Here is a 17,807-nt window from a genome sequence, read left to right as displayed (position 1 = left end):
AGTGAATTGGTTCTCTCTGGCAAATGGAAACTCAGTGTTGGACCACCAACAAACAAGCACTTGGAAATCTTGATTTGCGGGTCCCGAAGAGTAATTTGTTGCGATGGATCTTTTTGTGTGTGTGTGTGTGTGTGTGTGTGTGAATTTGAATAATGATTTTTCTGGAGGTTGAGCTCATTTTGCCATAAAAAGACACTTGTTTCCCAGGAAGTGATGCAGCGATTCCCCATTCAGGTGTCCAAAAACACCTGAATTCAGGAGTAAAGACGTTCCCACATCTCAGACAAATCAGTGGAAAACCAGGCCAGTTGATACAGTTTTATTTGACCAACAGAATACAGTAACAGAAATAATTCCACCTATTCTAATTTGTTGTGGTCATTTAGTTGGTTGTAAATCCAAACAAAGTGCTTCTGTTTTACAGTCAAATCCTTTCGGCAGCTCAGAGGAAAGAATCAAACCTGAATTCTATTTACCCACATCTAAACTTGGTGAGTATGTAATTACGTTATGTATTAATTGAGAATTACCATTTGATAACTCAGCCCTATCTTACTACTTTTACCGGCATTACGTGTCCAGTGCCTGAATCTACAACTACACGCCAACTATACAGTAACAGTTTACTACTAAAGACCTGAATAAAAATGAAAAACCATATGCATTTGTAAGAAATGAGGCCTTCAGTAAACTTCATTGTTTATTACATTTGCAACACACACTAAAACAACACAGAAGCGTAAACAGAATCGAGCTCTTCGGCCAGCAGGAAGCTACAACACACCTGTCTTTTGATTATTTAAATAAGTCAACTGCTTCTTTGCAGGAACTACATTTTAAATAAAACTGATTCCCCCCCAACCTTAAAGAGAACATTAAACTCAATACCTGATTGGTATAGTGTCATCAGCATGCAAAGTGCACAGAAACAGAATTTAAAATAGTCTTAAATAACAGACAGAAACCTGAAGAAACAGCAGTAGTTTAGTCTGACATGAATCTTGATGTGAGGTAGAAATCATGGAGCAGATTTTCAGAAAATACCATCCTGTTTTTTCAGTCAAGTGCTGGTGTCAAACCCTACACACAATCAAGAAATTCATGTCAAGATTTTTATTTTTTTTTTAAGTTGAATGTGATGTAAAGATGTTTTCAGACTGAAGTCAGAACTGTGTCCTGTCTACTGGATGCTGCACTTTTGACAGTCACTGTTCCTGTAAATATATCTGTGGTGTTAGAATCAAAATGCTTCCACAGATTATTTCTAAGATGGTTTGGTGTCACAATCCATTCAACGTACCTTGGTAGTTTGCTGACATTTTGCATTTAATGTACTCCACCAGTTTTTAAATTGCACATCTAATACAATACAATATAACTTTAAATTCTCTTCTTAAAAACCCAGCACTTACGTGCAGCTTAACCACAGACAATTCAAAGATTGATCTGTGGTTATTAGTGGTTATTCGAACAAGGACTCACAAGTCGATCAGACTGCTTTCATCCCTCAGCTCATCAGTTTCTGTAAAGTAGTACTCGCTAAGTGCAGTAGGTCTGTGCGACTTCCCCTTAACAAAACAACAGTTGCCTGGTTCTATGGCTTCAAAAGGCTTAGTTGGTTCTATGGAACATCTGCTGTTCTAGCATCAGCCTTGGGACCTTTTTTGGTTTGTTTCATTTCCTGTCTCTCAGCCCTGGGCTCCCTCCCAACTATCCCACAAATAAAAAATAAAAAAAAGTAGTGTGCATTTAAAACATGATCTGACAGGTTTAGTTCCCACCACCTACAACACAAGACATTCACACCTAATGTCCATCAGAGGTTATAATGTAAAAATCTATTTTTTGTGTAGCTGTGTTGAAATGTGAGGATTGTCAGTGTGACATGACAGATTTGTTTTCTGTCTCTTTCTCAGGAGGACATAATGTCTCCCTTATCGTGCAGCTGTAGGATTCCACCACAGTTTTTGCATATTGAGCTGCAGCACCTACAGCTGATGCCTCAGGCCTCTTCCGGACCTGCAGTGAAAAACCTGCAGGCTGTAACCTGTCCTCCTGTAACTACAGCTCTTTAGAGCCCGTTTCAAACATGAACTGTGGACAATGTCTGGAGTGGCCTTTCAGACACCCATCTAACAGTGGGAGAATAAATTTGAATGTAAGAATGCTACATATTTAAATTATTGTTTTCACAGAACAAAGACTGGATTTCATCACGAGGAATAATTACAGCAAGAAAAAAAACAATCATTCATCATCTTCCCTATGTTGTGGCACATTGGACACCAAGTTCTACAGTATTACGTAACTGCTCTTGTGATCGTCAGAACACAGAGTCAAGGTTTTATATCAACACATTTGTCGTGGCTGGTTAAAATGCACCGATCACTGCGAGCACAAACAAGGAGCAGCCAGCAGGGAAGTGTAGTTCTCAGGGGTCAGAGGTCACATGTGGTGTGTGGCAGAAGGCAATGGGAACTCGTTGTCATGGCGCTTTAGTAGAGGATTTAGGTCAGTCTCCAACTCTCTCTGAGTCTGTAGTAAACCCTGAAAACACAAATATTGGTTTGTACATCTATGGTTGAGGAGCCATCAGTGTGTGTACATGCTGTCAAAGAGGCCAAACAAATGAATAATATTGATGTTGACTTCAGAACAACATTTAGCCAAAACTTTGGCTCTGAGCTGGCACAGCATGAGCTGATTGGGCCATGTGTGACTCAATCATTATGATTAATTTTTTTTAGTAATAGTCAAAGCTGTTCTGGAAAATGTCCATTTAGAGAATGAAAAGGTGCAAATATATTTGATTACAAACTTTTTACCACTTAATCACAAGAAGGTTAATATTTAGCCCTTCAATGATGGCTGAACTGTGCTTCCACATAAAGTCCAATGTGGGGCCTGACCTGTCCCTGTTTTCCTTTTTAGTCACATAGACCCAGCTAGAGGGAACCGAAAAGCAGTTATTCCCAAGAGAGTCACCACAGCAAGACTACACAGCTCCCCAAGATCTCCACCTTTACAGGAGGAAGGCGACTGGCCTCTACACAAAGCTTTCTGACTAAGGGGACTTCACAGTATGTGAAGAGTGAGGGAGAGGTTCTTTCTCATTTGGTGACTACAGACCTCACTGAAGGGGAGTCAGTTCTCTAATGATCCAGAGAGACCCTACAGTAAACGCTTACACACATTTAAGTAACCAGGGGACTCAGGGAAATCAGCTTTCTTGGGAGCTTAGGCAGACTTTATTTTTTAACAACCAGGGGAAACCAGGTTCTTTTTCTAAAATGGGATTTGCCTCAGCATGACCAACTACGGAAGCTCCAATGATGTCGAGATGAAAGATGATACATTACTGCTCTAGTCCTTTCAAAAGTAAACTCTCCAACAAAGGTTACTAGAAAACGTGAGATCTCCAAAGACCTCATATGACATCAGTTATCCAGGTTTGGTTATCCGAAGATTGAATCATGTTAACTGGACTTCTCTTGGTTAGAAAGATTAAGAGCTCTTTGCACATCCACCAACAGGGACATGCCTACGGACCCCTCAGAGGGCATCAAAAAGCTCTGGGTGGGCAGAACTATTAGAAAAACTGCAATTTAATTAAAGTGGCTACGGGAACCAATCCCTAGGAGAAAAACGTGATTAGAACAGAAGTAGACATTTGTTTGATTAAAACAGACATGTCGAAATACTTGAACTGGCAACAAATGAAGATATGGAGGAGCAATACAGTAGGGATAACTTGACTTGAAAATATTAAAACAATATAGGTTGTGTCTAAGCAGTGTGGTAGTAGCTGATTAGAATTTCACAGATGAAAATAATAGAAAAGTGTAATTGGTTTGAGAATGTTTAAAAATCACTTTTTAAAGAGTTTACTAGCACTAACACTGCTTTTAGCTGAGTCAGACCGATATCTCCCTGCAAACCACGTACAGGTTTTCAAAGAAAAATAACCCTGATGCTGACATTTTCACATCTGCCTATTTGTTGAAAATGGCAAATCATTATCACAAGGCTAACTGGTATAGAAGTGTGTGTGTGTGTTACCTGACGTAGCTGAGCCAGGCCTCTCAGGATTTCCTGCTGTCGGTGGCTGGGTGTGTTACAAAGCAGCTCTGGATGAAGGAGGGGGTCTCGATGTGAGGAAGCAGGAAGAGACGCTGAGCTCTGTGGAGGACCTTGTGACAAAGATGTGTATTTGTTTTGTTTTTTAATATACAGCAGATGTAACAGAAAATAAACACCTCACAATTAGCAAAATGATTTGTCAAACAATATTTTCAGTAAAATATTTCTGACAAAATTATCCCTCTAATCCATAGTAATACAATAAATTTTTTTTAAATAGGGGAGTTGTTTAGGGGAGAGGTGGCGCATCGAAATAATCGATTACAAAAATCTGTCGATTTACGAACAGTGCGTCGACGCGTCGCAAGTTGGGCTAGAAATTAACGGTACACAAAGATTCGTACCTGGTACAGTAATTACCTCAGCACACGGATTTAGTGTTAAAGGTTAAATAGAGCCCAGAAATAGAAATATCTGTTCTGAAATCACCGGATGTGACTTCTTCAGGGCACCACTGATATTGGCGAATAAGAAAATAAACTTCGAGAAGCTTCTTCTTCCTGAGTCTGAGGGAGAGCAGAGCTCAGCCAGGTGTCCCCGTCTGCAGCAGAGGGAGGAGACAGCTCGGGTAAAGTCAAAGTTACTGCTTAACCCGACCGGACAACATCGGTAATTGTTCTGGTACCGGCGTAAAAAATGCTGTAAATTAACGATTCGTTAGAGGAAATGATCAAAGTCCTCGTTAAACAATCAGAAAAGCTATAATTTCATGTGTGACCCCAGTTCCACACCCACCGTCATGTGTTTAGCCACAACAGGTTTGTTAATCGCCAACTGCTACAAACACGTCAGTTTACATCCATTCAAAGCTGACAGTTATAAAAAGCTGGATGTGCTGCTTAACGCAGTAACTGTTCAACCTAATGTGGTGGACACTGAGACAGTAACAGTCCCAAACGGTCAGCAGCAGACAGATCAGTGATGGAGACAAATTTTATCTTCATTCTTTTCTGTTACACTATTTAAGCTAAAGTAAACTGAACTGTTTACTGAAGAAACAAGCTCTTGCTTGTTGAGAGACTGGTGATACCATACGCGCTCCTTAGCATTGGTGGAAAAAGTACTGAAAAAAAAAAAATAAAATGACAAAAACTGTCATTAGTAAGAGGTTGATATTCACTGTCTACAGGTAAAACTTTAAGAAGTAGGCTTACAGCTTATATTAAAATATGTATGTTTTTGGATTTGTTATGTTAAGTTGGCAGGAAATTTATGAATAAATGTACGATTGTAAAATTGTACTTATTTGTATTGTAGATTTTTTCTTTTTTTTAAAATATAGATTTTTTTTTTTTCTATGGACTTGTTTTTCACTTTATACAATGATTCTTCCCCTACTGTGGGATGAACAAAGGTCTATCTTATCGTGTGTGTGTGTGTCTGTGTCTGTGTGTGTGTGCGTCTGTGTGTCTAACCTGTGTCTGGGTGGGGGGTGTCAGCATGCTCCAGTGGGTCCAGGTTGAAGGCTTCTTCAGTTCGAACATAGGGGATGAACTCCAGGACCGGAGGAGAAGGGCTGGATGCGTGCTGACTTTGCACTTTGTGTCGCACAGCAGGGATGGGAGGAGAGCGCCCCCTGAAGAGGACCACAACAAATGTTATTAAATATTAACTTATTAACTTTAAAACCACATATCCACCCAAATCAACAGCTGCAGACTGGACTTTGTTCAAAATTAAGTGAATGCTAGATGGGTCAGGGACACTGTTTAACTGGTGCACTTCTGATGAGCAAATTCAACTCAAATACAAATGGGGTCTGCTCACCTTTTAATGGTGATGGTTGCAGAGGTGTTCTGTCCTCCTGAAATACTCTCCACCTGAAACATGAAGTCATTAACGCACATCCAATCATATAGCTGCAGGGGGATACTAACACAAAAGCAGAGTTGCAGCGTCAGGAAGCCTCCTACCTTCCTGGTGGGACTCGTTCTGCTCTGTGCGGGGTTGGAACAGAGACGAGGCTCCTGGGTCTGAGAAGGAGGGTCCGTCCTGGACAAGCAGGCCCTCTCCTGCAGAGCGAGGAGTTTGGCCTGCCTCTTCAGTCGGGTCTCCTCTCTGTTCCTCTGCAGAGCGGCAGGGTAACGCTCTGATGCTGGAACAAACTGACAGCTGGGCCTGGAGAAACAATGAGGTCGAGACAAATTTTAGATTTCTAAATAAGTTCTTTTAAATCCAGAGGGTTGTTTTAAAAAAAAAAAAAAAAAAAAAAAAAAAGCGCTAGAGTTTAACACCCCAGGTAAGTAGTTGTCTATAATACAATGCAATAAAACATACATGTCCTCTTTATCTGTTCTATGAAGTGTCATGATAGTGATCATCTAAATGTGACAGGTGTGTGTTTCTACCTCTGTGCGTTCCACTCGGGCCTCTTCTTGTCTTTCTGATTCCTCTCAGTCCTGGCAAATGCCTCATATGGGTCTTTTCCACCTGGCAGACAAATGTTCTCCTTGCCCGTTCTCAATGCTCGGCTCCTGCTGTTTGGAGGAGCAGCAGACCGAGGTGGCGACGACTGAGCTTTTTTTGCTCCGAGTGGAAGAGAGCAAGTCGCCTCTACACAAAAAGAGGAACATTTCAGTGAGCTAAATTAACTACAACTTCCTCCCATAGCAGCTGTAGTTATAACATAAATATGTAGTTGTAGAAGTAGTAATAGTTACCTGTCTGTACAGCAGTGTCTTTATATGGAGGAACCAAATTGCTGACCACCTCCTCAGACTCATGCTTTCTGGTAACTGCTGAGCAAAGGGCAAACTTTGAGACACTGCAATAGTCAAATGTGGTATGCACAGCCAAACCAAAAGGTTTGGATAAGAGGAATCACTTTAAGCTCTGAGAAATATTTCAGCATAAACGCTGGCATATTAACACTTCATTAGACTGTTTGGGTCACAAATCACTTTGCTGATCATGACATGTTTATTCGTTTTCTCTAGTGTGATACATGAACCTGACATGAAGGTTGTCTTTAGACTAAGGGGAAAAACATGCTCCACTTAACTTCAGTGGACCAGTATAATACATGGCAGTAGTAGCTTATATCATCATGTCTCTTACATTATAGCCAATGAAATAGCACTTCTGTCATGAACATCATTTATAACAAGTCTGCCTCTGTCACACAAACAAAGGCTCGTACCCAAAGTTAAAAGTACCAGCTGATAACCAGCTTTGTGGTTCCAGTTATCTAGGACACTCAATTTTGAGTTAAGAGAAGCACGATAACCCATAAAGAGCCAGAATGAGTTAAATTCACTTCACGGTTCACAGCGAACAGTGAAGCATCTGGCGATGGAGTACTGTTGCAGTAGGCTGTACTTACTGCTGGGTTCCAGTGTCTCCTGCAGTCCTTCAGCATTGTGGCCAGCATTTGTCTGATGTTCCTGAAGGTTCAGCTGCTCCTAGACAACACACACACAGTCAAACACTAATACAACTACAGAAATTCCCTGCCCACTTATTAGGTGCACCTATACAATCTAATGCAACCTTTTTCCCCCCGAGAGCTAGCTTTAAAAATGAAAATGGCAGAGAGCTACTCATGTTTTGTAGCATTTATGTTTATCTTATTTCAACCCAAACAAACTGATAAGCTGTTTTCCATGTTGGAGACCCCCGATCCATTGAAATCCGATAAGGCAACTCTGCCATGAATTCTACTTTAACCAGGTTATAATTTCTCAATTTGTAAGTTGAACCTGACAAAAAGACGATAATCCGGTTACGTGTTTATTATTGAGTTCATAGTGGGTGGTGGAATCGAGGTGGAATGCAATATATTTAGGAGGTTCTAATATTTTGGCCACCAAAGTTATAATGAATAATGGGGCATTAAGTACTTTTACTTTAATACTCTGAGTAAATTATAAATCAAGAACTTACTTACTTTTACTTGAGTAAAATGTGAGTGTGCTACTTACACTTGTACTAGAGTACAATTGTTTGCGTATTTGTATTTCCTTGAGTACAGTTTTTGAATACTTGCATGTGTTGTGTGTTGCTCCCTGACCTTCTGCCTTTCCCTCATTAGAGCCAGCTCATACTGCCTCTGCAGAATGTCCATTTCCTGCTTCACCCGCCTTTCTTCCTCCTCCTCCTTTTCCCTCCTCCTTGCCTCCTCTTGCTCCCTCTGCCGTCGACGCTCCTCCACCTGGGCGTCAATTGCTCGCTGGTGGACCATATTGAAGGAGATAAAGTATTTAGGGGGAGCCAAGTGATAAAACTTAAGTGATAAAAACGAAAACCTCCTTATACCTGCTGTTCCAGCTGTTTGAGCCTCCTCCTCTCTCGCTCCTCTATTTGGGCAGGGTCCAGCAGGGCAGTCATGGTCCTCAGGTAGCTAGATGAATCAGGAAAGCAAAAAACAATAAACAATCAATCATTCAAAGTAAGAGAGATAATGGGAAGTGCATCTTGTCAACTCGACAGTTTTACAACTTTGACCTTCGGCACAGCCAACATCCCCACCCCTGCCCTGCAAATGACATCACCGCTAACAGTTGTCGTCTTTTTCCAAAATTAGTCCCATAACAAATGGCTCCATAACAAGCTCTAAATGGTCACTGAAATGGTCACATTTGGCAGATTAGATTCACTTTCGCTAAACATACAGCATATTCTTTTCCACAGAACCTACTTGGAATTATTCTACAAACCTGCAAAAGTTAAATGGTGCATTTAGGCATGACTTTTTATTTTTTTTGATAAAAACACATAAAAAAATTTTTTTTATAGTTGAACCAGGACTTTCCTTAGCATGCATTAAGCATGATAGTATAGTCCAATTTTATGGTGACTGTAAGGTGCAAACCACATGCCACAAAAACACAATAACCACACATTACAAAACACAATATTTTGTTCATCATGTCTTACTTGATCTCAAAAAGATCAATAGCTGCATTAACTCTCACACGCATACACCAAGCTACCTGGACAGGATTAGGGTCCTGCGCATGTCGCCAGTCTATCTCAGTGCAAAAACATAAAAGCCATACACAGACAGACATACGGTAATTTAGTCACTAATAAACCAAACCTGCAAAACTCTCAGAAAGGCACTGAATGTAATTTTGTCCTTGTGTCTGTCATGCCATCCTCAGGGTTATGTAACACAATGATGGAGGGAGGGTGGAAGTTGATGTCATTGAGGTAGGGTTGTGACATCATGGGGTCAGAGTCATAAAACTGTCATGATGAGGAGCTGTACCTCCTATTATCTCCACAGTAAAGCACAAAGATTTCAGATACTTCAGATTATCACATTACATTAAAATTCATTTAGCATCTTCATAACAAACCCAAACATACAGTACATCTAGAGTCACACACACACAATAGTTCAGAGACAAGGGATCCATACTGCTTTCAGTACCTAAACATTTGTATAGCACTGAACATCTAGAGCTAGCATACTTTCAGACAGAGGCTGGATTTTTTTCCTTTGACTGGGAAAAGAATAACTGAATGATATACTGCTTTGTAGAATTAAGAATTTGGACTTCCACAAGTTCCAAAGTTAGCAGGGACTGAAATCAAACCAACCTGCAGAAGCACAGCATCCACTTGTCAAGATGCTATGTAGATGCATGTGCATCTGACTGGCAGTTTACGTACTGTGTAACATTTACACAATATTTCTACAGTTTACTTTGTCATGAAAAATGTCAAGACAGAAAAACTTTGACACACACCAAGAGTAGTTGTCAAAGTAATTTGATAAGGAGCCGTTTATGCACCCATCAATCCTCTGACACTTGCTGCATTCATCTCACCTGGGTTTGCTCTGGTGGATACCCTTAGTTGTATCCACAGTGGCAGCACAAACGCTCTCCGCTCCGACGCTACTTGTGGCCTCGCCGACCAGGGAGAGTCTGGACAAGGGCTCCCACTCCCTACGCTCAGATCCACTAGATGGGGCTGGAGCTGCAGTCTGGACAGGAGGCTTTTTCTGCAGGGAGTCAAAGTGCGTGGCCCAGAGCTCATGGTCCTCTGTCTGTAGAAATGCCAATGGGTTAAAAACATAAAACCATTACCAGAAAAAATAAAGCAGATCAGCAAAGAGTCAAAACATTAACAGGAATCACAATTTCTACTGTGCCTTTATTGACCATGTTTGCTTTCTACTTTGCCTCTACTGTACCTGGCTCTGTAGCACTTTTTCTCGTCTCCTGCGCTCATTCATCTCATCTCTCTGACGGTCCAGCTCCTCGAGCCAGCGTCTACTCTGCTCCTTTCTCCTCTCCACACTCAGCGCCTCCTCCATTGGAGTCACCTCCTACAGACACAATGCAGTTCACAAAACATATTCTGAAAGCAACATTTTTTTTTTTTTAAAACAGATAAGTAAAACACAACAATCTTATGAAGTCAAGTTAGCAAAGCATAGAAGCAAAATCCTTTCCTAGATTATTTTATTCAAGACCAGTAAAAAAGGCTTAAAAAGTGCAAGCAGCAAAATAATAACTTATTCTATCGAGATCCCCTTTAATCAAAGTGCTCATGTTGTTCTATATATTAACTATATTTGGCCTCTATATTTGACCAGCTTGGTGTTCACCTGGATTAACAATAAGACTAGTGTTCAGATATGCTGCTCAAAGAGAATTTAGATTTACCCCGAGTTTGAGGCTGGATTTGATGCCTGCAGGCTGCTCTCTGTGGCTAATGCTGCTCCGAACTGATAACACACTCTCTCTGTCCTCCTCAGCCTGAAACAGACAAAAGTTGTTGAATGTTAAATCTTAGTAGGTTTAATAAAACACGCTCTGTACATCATCTTTGTTTGACATCATGTGTAACACTTATTTAAAATGACAATGATTTTTTACTTAACAGCTCAGTGTTTTTGATGAATATTGGTTTTGCTAAATTATAAGAATCTATGTTGCATCAGTTTTGCTCCTATATAAAAAAGACAGACAACAAAAAGGGTCTTTCTGTGCATTAAATATTACCTAAATTATCTGTTTAAAAACAAACACATACTTTAATAGAGATACACACAATGTTCTTACCAATTCTGGTATTTTATTATTCAAACAGAGGACATAAATAGGTTTCTAGTTTTGCATCTTATTGTTTTGACTTTTTTTTTTAATTGCAAGAACAGTTTGATGGAGACAAAGGTCAATCAGCACCACAGTTCCGTTTTGTTATCAGGGATATTCTGATCCTAGATGTAAACAGACCAGTCATCTTGTAGGCAAACACATAATTTGTGGTATTGGCTTATATTAATAAAACCTGACTTGAATACATCTCGATACCAGCAAAGTGAAACTCTAGAGATAAGTGTTGAACAAGCGCCATACCTGGAGCCTACCAGGGTCCGACCGCTGCTGCTGTTTTAGGGCCACTTGCTCATCTAACACACACATAGACACACAAAGAATAAAGTTGCACACAGACAAAATTGTTATATAAAGTAAAATGTCTGAAATAAAATCAGGGGGGATTTCATGGGATTATATATTAAGAATAAGGCTTGTGTTTACATAAAAGGAGTATGGACTCTCCTTATGGTGGTGGTCTGGAGACCAATTAATAATGATTAAAAAATATATATAAAAAACATTTAGCCATTTGTCTGATAGAGGCACTGCTTTCTTCACCAGCCAGACAGTCTTTAAAACTGTCACCTGCTGCTTGGTGCTGGGAAGGTAGTGTACAGTGATTCATCAGAGGTTCTTTGCTGAAAACAGCTGCTTGTTGCTGTTGCAAACATGATAAAAGACCTATACAGTAAAAGTGCCGTAAAATCAACACTGGGAGCTAAAAAAAATGTCTAAAACATCCCAGAGATGGATAGTCCGGGATAAGAGACTGTGGGTTTGTCATTAGAAGAAATATAAGAATGGATTTGGTTTTAGATTGGTGGTGTGTACGTACCTAGTTCTCTCCTCCACTGAGCTTTCCTGGCGTCAAGGGTCGCCCTGCTGTCCGACTGTCTCTCCTCCAGCCAGCTGAACAAACACCCTGACGACCTGAACAAAAGCAGCGACATTCGGCTTTGAATATCGTTTTAAAAATACAGATTTCTGCAAACACATCAACACAGTGTGGAGGTTTATCAATGCTACTGGCATGTGCTGAACAGTAGAACCAAAGGGGCAAATTATAAAAAACTATTTCCTACAGCAAAACATCAGAATGTTTCTTGTGATTTGTGTTAGTTTAAGAGAAAACAAGGCTCAATCTCTTCTGTCCAATTACTCTCGAGGAAATAGTCCGAGTGCAGCATAAAAAAAGGACATCAGAGTCGGTATATTGTACACTGTTTCAGTGAGCTCTTCACCTGTTGTCTTTATCTGGTGGGCTTCTAGTTGTGTCAGATACTTCTCCTCCTCCTCCTTTGTTCTTTATTTCTTTCCCTCCTCCACGGTCCTCCTGCTTCATCTCTCCTCCACTTCCAGTCATAGAGTTACCGGATTTTGAGTTTGTTTGATTTCCTAACCAAGAAAAAGACAAGGCATGAAGTTGGACTAGAAGGACAAGTCTAGTATCTGATATGAATGTGGAAAAGTACAGCTCATTCGAGCTATTGCTAATTATAATAGTATTTGTGTGGATTCTTGTTATTGTCTCAGTTTGCGGTTTCTCTGTGTGCAACCTGTACTTTTCAGGCTGCCACAACCACTGGTAATACTACCATAATCTCCAACATCTTGGGTTCTGTGGTCCTCAAGCGTGTGTTTGCCATTGTTCAGGTTCTGGACAGTACTGAGGATCTGCTGCAGCTGCTTGTTGGTCAGGCACACCATGCTGTCCCCACTAGCCAACAGGTCCTTTCCACTGCCTTGTGGTACACTTCTCTGATGCTGTCCTGTTTTCCCACTGGCTCTCAGAGCACCAACGTTAGTGTTGTGTCTCTGTCTCTCTGACTTCACCTTTAGCACACACACACGGAGGAAGAGTGAACATTCAGAGGATGAAAGTTCATGAGTAAAGCACACAAATGGAAAACACTATGACACTTACCTTGGCCACTGTTTTGATGGTTCCCCCTTTGCTATGCTCATGTGTCTTGGATAATGTCAAAGTGGTGCTCTTCCCTACACTGGTGACGGTGCTGGAGGTGAAGGGGGTATTTACTCTTTCTGCCCTGCTCTTGGTCTCTCTGCGCCTTCCTGCCTGCTGTGGGGCTGGACGCTCCTCCTGCACCTCCTCCACACATGAGGGCTGTCTGGAGCTAAGGATGTTAGCCACTCTGGGCCTGAACGAGAGCTGCTGGGATGATGGTAAATTAAATTAGACCTGGTAAAACTAGACTAGATGACAACAAGATAACTTTATTTTTCACTATCAGCATTTAATAAAAGCTAATCTGTATACTGAAATGTGTAGTCAGAAGTATGTAGACTCCTGGGCACCTTTAAGTGTTGTAATGTACAAATGTAATGGGGATTATTCCTACCTTTTTTGGATTTTTATCAACACCTGCAATGGAGGAATGACATGACAGTGATTAGGACCCAAAGTTAGTAGCCAATAGGAAAACCAAACACATAAGATTATAAAAGTCAAAAGTTCTCACCATGACTAAGTAAAATTAACTTGGGTTTTCCATTTTCAAGTTCAAACAGCAGTCCATCTCTGTTTACAAAAACAGGACACAAGACAAACTTCAAAATCAGAGGGAAATAAAAGCAATGACAGGATTGTTTCTGAGGATCAGATTTTTTCGGTCCTCTTCTTGCACACGTTTTAATCCTGCCTTTAAACAGAGCTGTACCCTTTGGAATATTACTTAACTTATAATAAATTACAGCATCAGATATATCACCAAATCAATGCATATGCCGTCAGAGAGGAACACAGTTCGCTTGCTTGATGGTTGAAAATATACTACGTAGACACTGATCTTGAAAAAAAAAGGAACAATAGTTACAGACTCACAAACACGAATTCGCACCTGCAACTTATTACTGGCATGTATATTATTTATGTATTTACATTTTTGTCATTGACTTGTCTGTGTGTATTTTACCCGGAACAATTCTATATAAGAATTTTCTTTTCATTGTACTAGAAGTCCGGCGCGTTTGGAAGGTGTATAAAACCCAATTACATTACAAATAGCTTATTATTGTGTCGCCTTTCCAACCAAGGCAACAACGACGGATGCCATAAAATATCAACGCGTTTGTTCTGTAGCTGCATTGTTTTCCTTATCTGCACTATGCGTGTAATAACGATTGCTGTGCTCATTTGTTGACTGAGCATAGTTTGACTGAAGCCGACACAACAAGCCCGTGCACGTAATTTCACTACGACACATTCGGACAGTAGGATGTCAGCTCAGCTAGCTACCATTAATTTGTAAAAACAGACTTACCCGAGGTTCATGACTACAGGAAATGTTCACACAGAAGATGACACGTTCATTGAAACCCTTGTATAAAGAAAAAACGACTGGTATACGGGTTGTATCTCAATAAAAGCGCTTTTATTTGTTGGAACACTGTCAAGCCAGCCGCCGCTAAAGTTTTGCTACGCTGTGTTTCCCGTACTTACGGTACGGGTAGTAGGAATGGCCAAAAAGACAAATGCGATATATTTTCATATTGCACGTATTTAATAGATTGTATTAGTAGCACATCGTTCAAATATGACACATATAAGTCTTACCAGAACAAATACAATTTGTTTTAAAAAGATATGGCATGTGAAATAGCGTATTTTCCTTGCTGATTATTTTTTAAAACAGTATTTGAAATATAACTTCAAAAATCTTTAATGAAAAAAATGCCTTAAAAATGTCATGTATGAAATATTGTTTTAATATGTTTAAAAAATGTATATATAGAATATAGAATATGAAAGGTACACAATAACACGTAATTTCATCATGTTTCCATTCTAATAAAAACCTTTTCAATAAAGTTCACCTGAAACTTTCGATGTACATTTTTTATAATTTCGCAGTTTTGAAGAGATTTGCAAATCATTGCATTCGGTTTTTATTGACGTTTTTCACATCGTCTGAACTTATTTGAATATTGTTTAATCTAATGCAATCAATACAGCAGCTGTGCCATCAATTCTACTTTTACAATGTTTTAAGAAAGGTGACACCTTTACTGTATTTAAACCTATTTGCACCCTGTTTAAAATGAATGAGGTGGGCAAAACATTAGGACCACTTCTTTTTATAATGCACTCGAGTACAACTCCACTAACCATTTCAACCTCAAAAATACGTTTCCACTTTACAATTGAGAAATTATAACAATGTAAAGGGCGAATAGTTCTCTCAAAAAAAGAGGAGGCCTCATACACAATCTGTCTCCCATTTTTCATGCTGCCCTTTCATCCATCCCCAGGAAGGTTAAGGCCACTTCACACACCAATTTCCCATTAAAATAGATAAATAAAAAAATGTACATTAAAAATGCTTCAAAATCGGTCTGATCAGAACATACATCACTCTGAAAGAGAATGCAATTAAAGTTTTTAGTGACCTCTAAAGAAGCTTTACATGAAAGTTTAGGCATAAGGAGTGTTAGTTACGCCGCTGTTTGGGGGGAATTTCCCTTTAGTTTACAAAAAAGGAGTACAGTTAACCGGGTTCAAGCATTGGTTTTCTGATAATATACATTATTCTAAACAAGAATATATTTACATTTTTTTGGTAACCTCTAAAGGAAAGCTTTTTATGAGCATATTTGTTACATTACAAGTTTAAAACAATTTTCTCGCGATTTTTTAAAATTATAATTCAAATACTGAATTATAATAATCAGCAAGAAAAATAGACAATTTCACATATCATATCACATATTTTTAATGGTTTTATTCGTTTAATTAAGACTTTGTCATATTTCAAAGATGTGTTAATGAATACATTCTATTAAATACGGGTAATATTAAAATGTATTGCATTTATCTGATTGCAACACTTCCCGAGCCTCTGCGCTTTCTTATTGGCGGGTCCTAGTATCTGTACCGTAAGTACGGGGCAAAAGCGGCAACAAACCTTTAGTGGGAGCTGGCGTAACCGTGTTCCAACATGCCACGGCACAATTTGCAACACACTGAACTGCCAGTCCCTTGATGCCATGTTGTGTACCTTGGTTGCTGCCAACGACCAAGAACGGCTTCAACGATTGGCTGATTCTTCACTCACTGTAAAATTAATATCCAATCAACATCTTAATTTGGATGTTACGCTATACGATGCTGCATTTTCAGTGATTGGGGATTTTTTCAAAACAGTTAAGTCTTTTCGTTAAAGTACGACGACAGTTTTACCGCAGCTCAAATATGTTAAATATATATGAGCTATTGAATATATACAGAGAGCCTATTTAACTCACATTTAAATTTGAACTGGGCGCCCTTCTGCAATGTCAGAGGTTCACAAAAAGACACTAAAGGCAGCAGTTAAAATGGAAAATATATCTTGATTTTCTTAGAGAATAAACCCATGTATGGATTACAGAATGGCACAACAAGGACTCAGGGGGTCAGGGGTCGCTGATCTTCAAATGGAAAATATCCCACGAACTAAATAGCATGAAACAATCGAAAGATCATACAATCCTAAAAAGACACAAAACATGTACAAAAAGATCTAAGGGATTCTCAAAGGGATGCAAAATGTACACAGTAACAAGATAAAGACATATACAACCAAACTGTATGTAAAAGACATAGATTTTCTTTCCAATTAAACATTTTCATTTAAAAAAAATCCTCTTTAAATAAACAAACATTTTAAAAAAAGAAATATCATTGTAGTGGTGGCAAACGTTCTCTCTGCATTTGCATTAAAATAAAAGTAGCAAAGCTGTAGAAATACAACAGATGTTCTGCATTTAAAGTTTTAGTAAAGTAAAACTGCAGGTATCAAAAGTCTTTTTGCAGAATGGCTTCTTTCGTTTAACTGAATATATTATTAATGATTATAATTACTGATGTAATAATAATTTCAACTACTTTAGATGTTTTTCTGATATCATGAGTTTAGAATCCAATAATTATAATTTAGATTACGTTAACTACTGCTGTTAAGACTGTGAATTTCATAACAGGTAGTAGTAACATCATTTTCTTTCCTTTCGGCTGTTCCCTTTCAGGGGTGGCCACATGCGCCTCCATCTGACCCTGTCCTCTGCATCGTCTTCTCTCACACCAACTAACTTCCCACTACATCCATAAATCTCCTCTCTTCCACTCCAGACTTCCTCATACAATACCACAGCTCCTGTCTCGGCACCCTGTCATATGCTTTCTCTAAATCTACGAAGACACAATGCAGCTCCTTATGACCCTCTCTGTACTTCTCCATCAGCATCCTCACAGCAAACACTGTTGTTCTCTATTTAGGCATGAAACCATATTGCTGCTCACAAATGCTCACCTCTGCCCTTAGCCTAGCTTCAACTACTCTTTTCCACAACTTCATTGTGTGGCTCATCAGCTTTACCGGGATACTCCTGAACTTCCTCGTTCCACCACCAAGTCTCCTTGTCCACTTTCCAGATGACACACCCAGTACCCTCCTACCTGTCTCCCTGATCACATTGGCTGTAGTGGTCCAGTCATCTTGAAGCACCTCCTTACCACCCAGAGTCTGTGTCAGCTCCTACCTAAAAACTACACAACTCCTCTTCTAGGATAACTGCTACTCCATTTCTCTTCCTACGTGACCCATGGTAGAACAA

The 17,807-nt window shown here is 39.6% G+C and overlaps 1 protein-coding gene across 9 annotated transcripts; it reads right to left on the bottom strand.

Annotated features, from left to right (window-relative positions):
- Nucleotides 1-304: 304 nt before the first annotated feature.
- ccdc66 (coiled-coil domain containing 66) lies at nucleotides 305-14,635 on the bottom strand. Of its 9 annotated transcripts, none has more exons than XM_067504886.1 (21): nucleotides 14,477-14,635; nucleotides 13,676-13,734; nucleotides 13,556-13,578; nucleotides 13,120-13,368; nucleotides 12,791-13,028; nucleotides 12,437-12,590; nucleotides 12,031-12,125; nucleotides 11,454-11,506; nucleotides 10,758-10,850; nucleotides 10,283-10,417; nucleotides 9,915-10,135; nucleotides 8,395-8,479; nucleotides 8,126-8,308; nucleotides 7,463-7,541; nucleotides 6,801-6,878; nucleotides 6,489-6,693; nucleotides 6,054-6,258; nucleotides 5,908-5,960; nucleotides 5,556-5,716; nucleotides 4,060-4,190; nucleotides 305-2,547 (listed from the first exon to the last, which is right to left on the bottom strand). In XM_067504886.1, the coding sequence occupies exons 1-21, from the start codon at nucleotides 14,485-14,487 to the stop codon at nucleotides 2,446-2,448; spliced, it is 2,613 nt and encodes an 870-aa protein (XP_067360987.1). In that variant the 5' UTR covers nucleotides 14,488-14,635; the 3' UTR covers nucleotides 305-2,445. The 9 variants fall into 9 exon arrangements, with proteins under 9 accessions (XP_067360987.1, XP_067360991.1, XP_067360992.1 ...); XM_067504890.1 differs by having other exon boundaries at nucleotides 7,463-7,535; XM_067504891.1 differs by having other exon boundaries at nucleotides 6,801-6,875; nucleotides 7,463-7,535.
- Nucleotides 14,636-17,807: the final 3,172 nt, after the last annotated feature.

The sequence above is a fragment of the Channa argus genome, chromosome 5, assembly GCF_033026475.1.
Source record: "Channa argus isolate prfri chromosome 5, Channa argus male v1.0, whole genome shotgun sequence".
In the NCBI taxonomy this organism is placed as follows: Eukaryota; Metazoa; Chordata; class Actinopteri; order Anabantiformes; family Channidae; genus Channa; species Channa argus.
This window is presented reverse-complemented; position numbering and strand designations above follow the sequence as displayed.

What these genes read in the sequence shown, in the direction of transcription:
- ccdc66 (XM_067504886.1), bottom strand. An exon ending in TCAAACAGCTGGAACAGCAG is followed by an intron (nt 8,309 to 8,394) that starts GTATAAGGAGGT and finishes ATGGTCCACCAG; the next exon opens with CGAGCAATTGACGCCCAGGT. An exon ending in CCCGAGTGGAACGCACAGAG is followed by an intron (nt 6,259 to 6,488) that starts GTAGAAACACAC and finishes TTGTTTCTCCAG; the next exon opens with GCCCAGCTGTCAGTTTGTTC.